General features: G+C 40.8%; 1 protein-coding gene across 2 annotated transcripts in view; it reads left to right on the top strand.

Annotated features, from left to right (window-relative positions):
- Window positions 1–10,931, top strand: part of st6gal2a (ST6 beta-galactosamide alpha-2,6-sialyltranferase 2a) — a 36,541-nt gene extending 25,610 nt beyond the window's left edge. Inside the window, exons 2-5 of one of the 2 annotated variants that reach the window (XM_008434785.2) lie at window positions 1,385–1,498; window positions 4,232–4,295; window positions 4,377–5,441; window positions 10,094–10,931. In XM_008434785.2, the coding sequence (XP_008433007.1) occupies window positions 1,400–1,498; window positions 4,232–4,295; window positions 4,377–5,441; window positions 10,094–10,110 (1,245 nt within the window). In that variant the 5' untranslated portion in view covers window positions 1,385–1,399 and the 3' untranslated portion in view covers window positions 10,111–10,931. Of the gene's footprint in view, window positions 1–1,384; window positions 1,499–1,860; window positions 1,993–4,231; window positions 4,296–4,376; window positions 5,442–10,093 lie in introns of those variants that run through there. The other variant, XM_008434792.2, reaches the window with a different exon arrangement.
- The last annotated feature ends 589 nt before the right edge of the window (window positions 10,932–11,520 follow it).

Here is an 11,520-nt window from a genome sequence, read left to right as displayed (position 1 = left end):
CGCTCAGTAGTTCTTCAGAGAAAGGCAGACGCAGAGGCCTGTCAGTGTCTGTTGTATTTCATTACCTCTCTGCTTAAACCGCGACTCCGAGCTGAAACAGAAACGATACGTTCAACGTTTTCCGTCATCTGACAAGYAGCAAGTCTACTCCACTTTATTCACCAAAAACGTTTTGGTGAACAGTTAATTCACCAAAAACTGTTCTGTAATCTGGAACATTCACTACATTGAACTCCAGTTAGCCGCTTTATCTCACTAAGCGAGAGGCAACTGCGTCATGCGTCACGGGCAAAAGGTCAAAAGGTCAAAGGTAACAATAAGACCGACTTATTATGTTGTACAAAAAAAAAAAAAAAACGACTAATAATTTTAGTACATGTTATCATGTGTCAGAAGAGGACTTGGAAAATAATAATGCCAACAAAAAAAAAAGAAATTGACCAAAAGGGCCCTTGGGGGCAAGGAGCAAAAAGGSCAGGTGCTCAAGCACCYCCAGCACCCCCCTCTGCACGTGCCTGCATACAGATGACATTTGCTTGTTCACAGCAYTACTGTAAAGCACCTGTGTGTTTTGTGTGGTTTGTCTTTTTTCCGGTTGTGCGTTTCTCTTCAAAACGATGCTGTTGTTTTCAGTTTGTACATGCTGCCTTTTGCACTTTATCCCCATTTGTTCTATGAAGGTTCAACCTATTATTACTGTCTGATCTGTGCTGAAGGCTTGTTGCCTTAAGGKCAAAGATTGAGCTTTCTGTAAGATTTTCCAAAGCAATATGTTGTGCCAATTTGTTTATTTAGAAAAGGGCATGAACATTTTAACCCAATACAGGTRAAAACCAAGTGAAACCAGATCGTGGTAAACACTCCCTCGTTGCGTGACATTATATATTTTAGTTGGCTAAAATTAGGATTACTAAAATCACAGATTTTTTTTAAAATGCTAGAATTGTGACAGGGATATTTATGTTGAATTACTGATTACTGTACCTTCAAGCGGTATGAATGATCCACACCKGTGAGAGTGTTTAAGATGCACTTTAAACACGGTTTTATTGTGTGATTTTGAGCAATCAAAATGAATAATTTAAGATATCAGGAAGAGACTTGTGGATCTGTTCAAGCATCATTATTCACAGTACAATGGCTCATGGACTGGGAGAGGAAGAAGACGTTACTCTAAGAATGACAAAAAATAAATAAAATTCTGATAAAACTTTCAAATACATTCTGGGAAAATATCTTGGTCTCTGCGACTTGTAGTTTGGTCTCATGAAACAAAAATCATTTGAAATGTTTGGTATAGTGACCATTATTATATTTGGAGAAAAAAAAGTGAAGCCAGCAGACTAGAATACAATGTAAACTGTGCATTATATTGTGTTGACAGCGTCACGTTGTGTGGATGTTCTTCTGCAAGAGAAACGTCACGAAACTTCGCAGGATTCCTCAAACTTCGCAGGATTCCTCAAACGTTAATGAAAGAATCAAAGCAACACTCCAGGTATGACTTTTGTTGAGGGAATAAGATGATATAAACCAAAAAAAAAAGTAGACTTTACATTTAAAACAAGTCGTATAGTTTAGAAGGCAATGCTACCGAATAGTAAGGAAATGTATAAACTTCTGCATTTGAAGACCGTTAGGAAAATGTATCTTTAAAAAAACCCATCTCATTATTCTGAAATGGTGCTAATAAAAACAGCTTTGGTAATATAGCTGACCCTAAACAGGAAAAGATCNTCTGCGACTTGTAGTTTGGTCTCATGAAACAAAAATCATTTGAAATGTTTGGTATAGTGACCATTATTATATTTGGAGAAAAAAAAGTGAAGCCAGCAGACTAGAATACAATGTAAACTGTGCATTATATTGTGTTGACAGCGTCACGTTGTGTGGATGTTCTTCTGCAAGAGAAACGTCACGAAACTTCGCAGGATTCCTCAAACTTCGCAGGATTCCTCAAACGTTAATGAAAGAATCAAAGCAACACTCCAGGTATGACTTTTGTTGAGGGAATAAGATGATATAAACCAAAAAAAAAAGTAGACTTTACATTTAAAACAAGTCRTATAGTTTAGAAGGCAATGCTACCGAATAGTAAGGAAATGTATAAACTTCTGCATTTGAAGACYGTTAGGAAAATGTATCTTTAAAAAAACCCATCTCATTATTCTGAAATGGTGCTAATAAAAACAGCTTTGGTAATATAGCTGACCCTAAACAGGAAAAGATCMGCCTGATGTATTTGTCAGACAGCAGGTAAAAAGAAAAAAAGGTTGTCTCTTTATACACCGGTGTGCAAATATCTGCTTTCATCTGTCCGTGCCWGATGTATCTATTCAGCCACAGTCGCATGCATTCGTGCAGATACATGAGCTTGCATGTTTTTCCATCCAGTATTTTTCTTTCTCCCATACTGTTGGAGCTCCCTCTAGCCCACTTGCTCCCCGCTGCTTTCCTGTCTTTGAGTTCAGTGTCAGCAGGATGAGCTTTGGTCTTCTGCATGACCAAAGAGGCCGGGTTACAGGGCCACCTGAGATCACTTCTGCYGCACTCCGCAGGACTCGACAGCTACGGAGACAGGAAGCTGTAATTAGGACTGGAGGAGGCTTAACTCTCATGCTTAGCTCTGCTCCTCTCTACCCCGATCTCTCTCTCGTTCTGTTGACAAAAACGCTCAAGCATTAAGAGACCGAAACTCATAATTGCATGTGGTTGTAGACCACAGATCTGAGGCAATTTAATGCTTCATTTATTCACCTTTGTTGTTGTGTGTTTCACAGAATCCATCCAACGCATTGTACACAAGAGAATTGTCAAAGATGTTAAAAGTGAGCCAGTCAGTTAATGATACTGTTAGTTAGTAATTACTGTGGGACTCACTGCAACAAGGAATAAAAGAAACCGTCACGCTCTGGTTTTGGCATTGTGTTAATAGCGACCTCWGAATCACTGGATCAGTTTGTGCTCCAATAATAACTCACGCGTCGCGTCAAAAGAGGAAACGGAAAATAAATGGTGAGACTTATGTGCATAATCATTCTCTGTGAATTTTCTTAAAATTAAGGAGACTAAGCGGGAATTTTGTCCATTTGGTTYATTTGTCATGAATATATGACCCAGAATTAGATAAATCCGTGATAGAAAATGAATTGTGATCATGGACGTCRTAAAAGCAAATGTGCAATTCGTTATTTAAATATTTGACGTGATGGCAGACTTMACTGACTTTCATTTTTGGTTTATCTACTTTTTCACAAGATGATGAAATCATCTTTTGAAAAGCTCATTCTGTGTTTACCCTTTGAATAAAAAGATTTGGTTGCTTTTTGTTAAATCCAGTTTAACTGGCCTTTTAATATGAAATTGTTTTGGGGACTGATGTATAAATTTCAGGAGTCGGTTTCAGCGGAGCAGACTTAAGCATGCCACGGACAACAAGGGSTGTGTATATCACAGGTGTTAAATAGATTTCACATAAGATTACTTAGCACTTTCTATTGTGAACTTGTAAAAACAACAACAACAAAAATTCACACATAATAGAGTTTAGATGGCTGGACCGTCTTTTGCTACTGAGGATATTCAGATGCAGACCAGAGTCCTTTGGGTATATCTCGTGTTGTCTGGGAACTTGTGGTTGGGTCTCRGTGGCGAGGCTTTGGAGTTTGTAGGCTGAGGTTGACGGCTCAATATATTGAGTTTGTTGGGGCTTATCTAAATGGTAACTGGGACCTTTGGGGTTAAGAATTTGGGCAAATTGCTTTGACCCTTTGGTAAAACAGAGCAGATTGGCCTCTCTCTCAGCGCATGAAGTTGACGACTGCTTTCAAAGCTGTTTACACTCAACTGTTCATTCAGCTCTGTCTAGATAATTTTCATAGAATCTTGTTAAACCGGCTGATGCACCCAAGATGTCATCAGTAAGGTATTTTTATAGTTCCCTCTCAAAGTTATGCATGTACAAAGCAAAGACGACTGAACAAGCAGGAATGAGTTTGTGATACACCTCAAACTGTGCTTGAGGAAATTTTCAGACGTCCCTGAATCATTTCCAGGGTTTTGACTAGAGTTAATCTGACATAGTTTGGTCCGTGCTTAAAACTGCTGCAAGTCGTGACAAATGTACTTAGCAGTTGTGTGGAAAGGAGACAGAAGTTTGCCGAYTGCACAAACTTGTCAGGCCCACATATGTTTTCTTCACTCCCCTAACAGTTTCCATTCTTCTCCTCAGGGTCCCGTTAGCGTCGGACACATAACAGACTCATGGGCAGGAAGAAATAAAGGCATCAGTTCAGGTGAGTGCTTCACCAATCTGCAGTAACTCTCCACATGTTTCCCTTTTGCCTGAAGCAGTAACTTTGAGGTTTGTTTTACAGCCCCTCCCCAGCTGACCTGTGGGTTGAGTCCTGGCTGTGGGGATTTGTTGTTGGCGGGCCAGCTCCACGGGTGTCTATGTGAGCGAACGGTAATGAAGTCCAGCATGAAGCAGTGGCGGAGGCTGTTGTTGGTGGCCATGCTGGCCTGGGTTCTGGTCTTTCTTGCTCTGCTCTCCTACTTCCTGGATGCCCGTGTGGACGAGTCTCTGACCTCTGTTGGCTCTTTACTCTCCCAGCATCCTGACACCAGGCGGCTGGCCTCCATTCAAGCCTCCAATCAGCAGCATGCCGTCTTTGGCTTAAGACCTGAACAGGCTTTGCAATTAACTACAACGTATCTCGGAGACAAACCAGGACCAGGASCCTCCACCAGCTCCATAACCTCAGAGACCAKCATGGAGGCAAGCCAGAGCCCTTACTTGACTTACGGTAGCCAGGAGAYGGGTCGCCAGGAGTACCTGGACCCGCAGAGCCTGGCTGCCTGGTCCTCCTTTGGTACAGAGAACGTGGGCTCTCATTCAGACCCTGCAGTCCAGAGTCGTGAGAGAATGTACCAGAACCAGATTGGTGCCACTCACTACAACGGCGGTGAGGATGAAGAGGATGGCAGAGAAGATCAGGATCTTGAGCCCAAAATTAGGACTGCAGGAGACAGGAGAACTGGTGGCAAGTCTTCTGACTTGGAAGATTACTATTTCTCCCGATCTGCCTCTGTGGTGCGGAGGCTGTGGAAAGGCCGCGCRTCCATCGGCATGCTAAGYCCCCGACTGCAGCGCGCCATAAAGGACTACATGAGCGYGAACAAACACCACGTTTTCTACAACGGACATCGGAAAGGTTCCCAGAGCGCCAAAGCGTTGCTGTGTCAAATGAAGGCCCAGGCACAGCTGAAAATGGTGGATGGGTTGGAGGAGCCCTTCTCCTCTCTCGGCTGGGCCAACTTCGTGCCATCCCGTCCGCTGGAGCAGCTCAGCAAACAGCTACAGGGCAGGAGTGGTTTCAAAAGCTGCGCAGTGGTCACCTCTGCTGGCGCCATCCTGCACTCCAGGCTGGGCAAGGAAATAGGTGAGTGTTGAAAACAAACATTGAGAGCTATGATTGGTATAAAGCATAAACTGGTTTATAAATCATTTCAATTTGTTGCTGTGAGACTGCTCTTCTTGTGGTAGGTCAAGCACATGGATATATTTTAACAGAAACGGCAGCAAATCGTGGTTCTCGTATGTGAAAATAAACAATTTTGTTAGCAGTAGCAGTGCCATAGATGCAAAAAGAAAAAAACATGTTTTATTGAACTGTTCTCACAACTTAAAATTGTTTTAATAAGCTGCCAGATGTTTAAATGTGCTGAAGTGACRGGGTGTTTGACGCATACAGTTGCGATGTACTGCCACTCCCACACATGTCGCTGCATGCTGTCTGTTGCTCCTGGGCTCTTCCAATGTTTACGATCTGTTTGGAGAGCTGCTGCTTTGCTATTGAAACGTAAATCATTTAAAAAAAGAAAAAAAAACTTTTTTATGAGTACTTTTATGAGTATAGTCAGAAAACTTTATGTTGCCTGTCTGTGTGGCATCCAATTTACCCTGGGTAAATTGTGGCATAGCCTGACTAAATAACCGCTTAATACCATCTTGTTGAATGACAACATGGATAATATATATATTGGACATGCATACGCTAAAGCTACTAGAATGTAGTTGGTGGTTATTCAGCCGTTTGGCCGAGTCTTTCACCATTGTGTACAACTTTTAAAATAGGCATCTTTTAATTCATCTTTTTTCTCACAGTAGAAATTGATGTAACCAATAACTATTGGCAAATGGCAGCTACCTTGATGACAATTACCTTAGAAAACAAAAGTTTTCCATGTTTAATAAACTCATTTATCAGTGAAATCGGCTTATTCAGAAATCAACCAAAGTGAAGCTTTCGTGTTTCATGATAATATAGACAAGAAGACTCGTTTTGCAAGCATGAGAAGGCAATATAACACACTGTAGAAAAGGTAATGTCCTGGAGAAATGTCTGTACTTTCTCAAATATTAAAACAKATTTTTGGAGGAAATTGCATTGTTCTTCACAAAAGGATGACTGCGGGACTGAAAGAAGTGTTTTCCAGCATGCCCTGAATGCAAAACAACAAGAAGCACTGTGTTGGTAGTGAAGTTACAACAGGACATTTTCAAACATTTTGTGTGATACACTTGGAAATCTTGTTGCATTCTACAAGGACACATATTTTCCTGAATAAGAAACAAATGATTCTGAGTAGCATGTAGTCACTTTCATTTTTTTTTTATTTCCTGTGCATGTTTAGAGATTAGAAACGGCTCAGATAAGAAAAACACTCACAAGTTCACATGCAAATCTGCAGCACCTGCTGAAAGGAGATAAAATGAAGTTTGTAAGGAAAATCAGAGGAAGCTAATGAATAGTTCAACAAAACTGTATATTTATGTGTACWATCATTCTACACTGTGCTGGACTTGCAACCAGTCCGGCGTGTACCCCACCTCTCAGCATATGACTGCTGGAGAAATGTGCCGCCAAATTAAAACAYGCCACATTGTGCAAGAACTTATACAATATGSCGTATTTATTCCCACGAGTACTTTCTCACGTGTGATAGAATAGCTATTTCTTGCAAATAAAAATCAGGGGCGGAAAAGTTTACACTAAGTTCGACTATGAAACTAGAACTCAATCAGAGAGAAGCAGCCAAGAAACCCAGTGAGAACCTCTGGAGACTGGAGGAGATGCAGAGACCCACAGCTCWAATGGGAGGACCTGTCAACGGCACAACAGAAGTGTTAGCTTTGACTCCAGTAATCTGGCCCTTATGCGAGGAAAGGGAGCCACATAAAAATCCCCTTTGAYGTTTGCCTCAAGCTATGTGGAGGACACGGTAAACGCATGGAGGAAGAAGAAACTCTTGTCAGATGAGACCAAAACTGAGCAGCAAGTAGAAAAGCTAATCTGCACACTACGCTGAACACATCCTGTTGTTGGGATGCTTTTCTTTAGCACTGACAAGGAAGCAGTCATCTACCAGATCTACCAATCTGGTAGATGGATGGTAGCTCCATCCATCTACCWGATTGGTAGATCATTCTACAATCTGGTAGAATGATCTACCATGCTAAATACATGTCAAACCTGGAAGAACAACCTGCTGGAGGCTGCAGATATCTTGGCTGTCCATCAGGACAACAGCTCCATGCAGCCAGAGTTACAATGCAACGTCATATTAAGAAATGTGACTGGATCCAGAACTGGATCTAGTCAATCTAATGGAGCTGTAGGAGGATTGAGGAAACATCTCAGTTTCTAAATGAGTGAAATCGGTTGACGTCACTCACATTGTAACTTTAATGTAGCGAAAAAAATTTTGAAATGCATCTAGGCCTTTTGTTCACAATGTGGTGGAGTTTTGTCTTTGTTCTTCATTCGCACTCTTGATAAAAACCACACAGGCTTGTTTGGAAAAAACAGGTTTCCTGGGGCTTTCACAGATGAGCTTGTCAATCTGATTGTGCGGAAAGTTGAGTTTTTGCTTCGTAAGTTTTATCTCCATCAGAACGTGTGTGTTCTTGGGTTTTAAGCGACTATTGGCAGCTTTTCTGTAAGCGGGGAGAGTGTGAACTCGGCGACAGATGGCTCACTAGAAAAAGCAAAAAAAAAAAAAAAAAATCCCCTCTGGTAGCTAATCAGCCTTCTTCACATCACGTATAGCTTCCTTGCATTTCTGAAACGGCTATGCAGAATAAAGCAGTAGGATTCATCATCTCRCCTTGAGCTTTACGCTCATCAACTTTTATTTTTGTGACATTTTTGTTTCCTGAGACTATGAAGTGTTTGCTGCCTGAGACGACATTGTCCTGGACAGAGAGGAACTGACTAAGYAGGTTTCTTGGATAATCAGATGCAGGTGATGTAAACCTGCATTATGCACTTGATCTTGCGGTCACGGTGGAATTGACTTGTGCTGTGTCAGTGGAAACGTTAGTCGTTCTGCTTTAGTCTTTCCACAGCTCTCCTTAATGTGAAATAGCTTGAAGTGCTAAAAGATTCCTGCAGATTTACAGAAATGCTGACTAAATCCTTATTCCAGTATACGCTACAGCGTGTGACTACATGTTTTGTGAGTTTTTCCTTCTGATTTTTCTAATGTCTCCTCAAAGGACACATCTGATTTAACAAATAAAAACAGGCAGCTTGATTTTTCTCTCCAATTTTGTCTCCAGTTCACATTCCTCATGCACATGAGATCCTGTTCTACCTTTTAGCCTCCGTGTTTGTTCTTGTTTTCCCCCTGGTATTATGATGCAGACGAAGACGCTCTCGAGCAAACAAGGTTCACCWGTTTCTATCGTTGCACATAAGTCAACAGATTTACATTCTTATACAGTCGAAACCAGACATTTACCGTTTACTCTGAAACCATTTTTCCTCATTATCTGTCATGAAATCAGACTAAATCTTAAATTTTTTACACCAATTAGGATTACCAAAATTCTTTCTGTTTGCGAAGTGCCAGAACATTTTGAGTTGGATCAACTACTGATGAGGACCAAAAGTAAATCATTATCTCTTGACTCAGAACTGAGCCCGGTTTTTAGGCCACCACTCACAGAAGGATTTTTCTAAGAGTTTTTTTGCGGGTTTTGTGAAGGCCACTAGTCTAAAGCATTGATTTTGTTGTCCTTAAGCCACTTTGTAGCTAACTAACCCGACATGATGCTGCCGTCACCGCTGTACTTCACAGATGGGATAGTGTTGTCGGGTTTGCGAGCGTCTCTCCTTTGTCCTCCAAAGGTTCGTTAAGGCTGAAAAATCTATTTTTGTGTCATCAGACCACAGGAAATGAAAAATAATCTTTGAACATGCAAACTTTAATCTGTCTTTTTAATTGCTTCTGAAATAATGGCTTCTTCCTTTGAGAGCGGCCTTCGAGCCMGTGTCAGTAAAGTATTCRTTTCACTTCATATAATGACCACCTCTTATCGGCCTCTGCCAGTTTCTTCACAAGGGTTTTTTTTCTGCAGTTGATAGGCAAATTTCACTCTAAAGCCAATGGCAGGACGTTCCAACGATGTTTGTCTTTCACAGGTGTGTTGAATGAACTTATTACAGACTTAAAAAGCCATGATATTCCAATTTAGGCTCTCGCAAGTAGATTAAAGGCATTGCAGTCTAAGCTTATGTGAACTTTTTAATTCAAAAGTGGTCACAAACAAGACTAGCCAAATTATTTATACTTGATAAATTCCAGAAAAATGAGAGCTCTAACTAAAAAAAAAAAAAAAAAGAGTACAATAAATTATTATTCATAGTCATCGGCACTGACATTTGTCCCATACATACAAATACAATACGGCAGCAGGGGTGTTGACTCAGTGTTTCATCATCCCATTTCTCAATAAATAAAAGAAGGGGTACGATACTTGATGCAACTCGATAAACAAGACGAGCATCATGTGGCCACAGTAACCACCAAGCAACCGTGTGGTGCTGGAAGAGCTGGCTTTTACATGACAGCAGTTCTTCAGTTCGGCCTCCACAGGAAATCAAACTGCATTGATCTTCCTCTACTTGCCGTCACCCTGCTGTGCTTTTCGAAAGACGGTTTCAATGTGCATTATGCAGCTCATCGCTAATAATCAATATGCTTGAATATAAATGAGAATTTGACATCTTTGTCGTGGCACATGCAGGTTTACTGGCATTTTGACTCCGGTGTTTTCACTGGCTGAAGCCTTTATGTGAGCAGTGTGCTACTCTGGAGTTCAGTGGAGCGTGTGGAAGTGGCACGGTGGGCGACTGCCATCATCTGGTGGATGGAGGGAACAACACCCAATCTGAGGGCGAAGGCAATCATGTTGGAACAACAAATCATTCAAAGATGCAGGAACAGGAGCCAGATACTCCCATGTCAGGCTGGTGAACAAATGATTAACGAGACTGTGGGGGTGGATGTAATCTTTCCTTTTTAATGTTGTATTTTGAAAACAAAGGACTTGTGAACAAGCAGGTAAAGGGGAACATTTTTTTCATTGTCTTTTTATTGCATGGCACAAGTGATAAAACATTCTGCTCTGTTATTGTGATAAATTGTCTAGGGCTTTTTATGCTTCAGGTTGTGTTTTCTCTCATCCAATTTGAAATTTAGTTTTTTATCAAAACGGGTCTTTCTTATAGATGAGATCTGGGATCTAATTGAGACGACCTGTATTAATAAAGGTCAAATAAGTGAAAAATAAACTGATTAATAAAACTGACCCTTAAAAACTTAGAATATTACTGAAAAAGTAACAACTTTGCCAAGCTTTTATTTCTGTTTAATTTGATGATGGTAACTTGCATCTAGCAAAAAATGTTACTAGGAAATTTAGAACGTTAGAAAATAAATAAAATATTTGTCTGCCAAGTGAAAAGTAATCGCCAATAAGTTTGCTTTCAGTGAAACTCATTCTGGAGCTCCAGCAGATTCTGTGCCTCGCCACACTTCTTCCAGACTCTATAGGACCTTAATTTCCAAATTAAATATAACATTTATTTTTACTTAACATGAAAACTTTGGAAGCCTGGGGAAAAGGTCAGTCTTTTTTTTTTTTTTTACCCCTGACGAGTCACTTCTCACCCTCCGCGCTGAGGACGAGAGCAGCTCAACAAATTTTGCCCGTCTTGTCATTGCATATGTCTTCTGTTCATTGTTGCATCTGTGTCTGGGAATCTCCCGCAAACTGTTTTGTAATCTTAGTTTCACAGTCATCTTTCGGTTGTGGTTGTCCATGTTGGTTGTGGGATTTTTTTTCTATCACACTTTTTCCTTCCACTCAACTTTCCACCAACCTACTCAAATAGGGTAAATCAAACTTCTGTGAAATCAAACTGTCCACTTAGGAAGCAACACTGATTGACAATCAATTTCMCCTGCTGTTGTGCAAATGGAATAGACAACAGATGGAAATTATTGGCAATTAGCAAGACACACTCAATAAAGGAGTGTTTCTGCAGGTGGGGACCACAGACCACTTCTCAGTACCAATGCTGTCTGGCTGATGTTTTGGTCAGTTTTGAATGTTGGTGGTGCTTTCACACTCGTGGTAGCATGAGACGGACTCTACAACCCACACAAGTG

Source organism: Poecilia reticulata, linkage group LG2 (assembly GCF_000633615.1).
Source record: "Poecilia reticulata strain Guanapo linkage group LG2, Guppy_female_1.0+MT, whole genome shotgun sequence".
NCBI lineage: Eukaryota > Metazoa > Chordata > Actinopteri > Cyprinodontiformes > Poeciliidae > Poecilia > Poecilia reticulata.
Note: the sequence above shows the minus strand (reverse complement) of the source record. Positions and strands in the feature narration are given on the sequence as shown.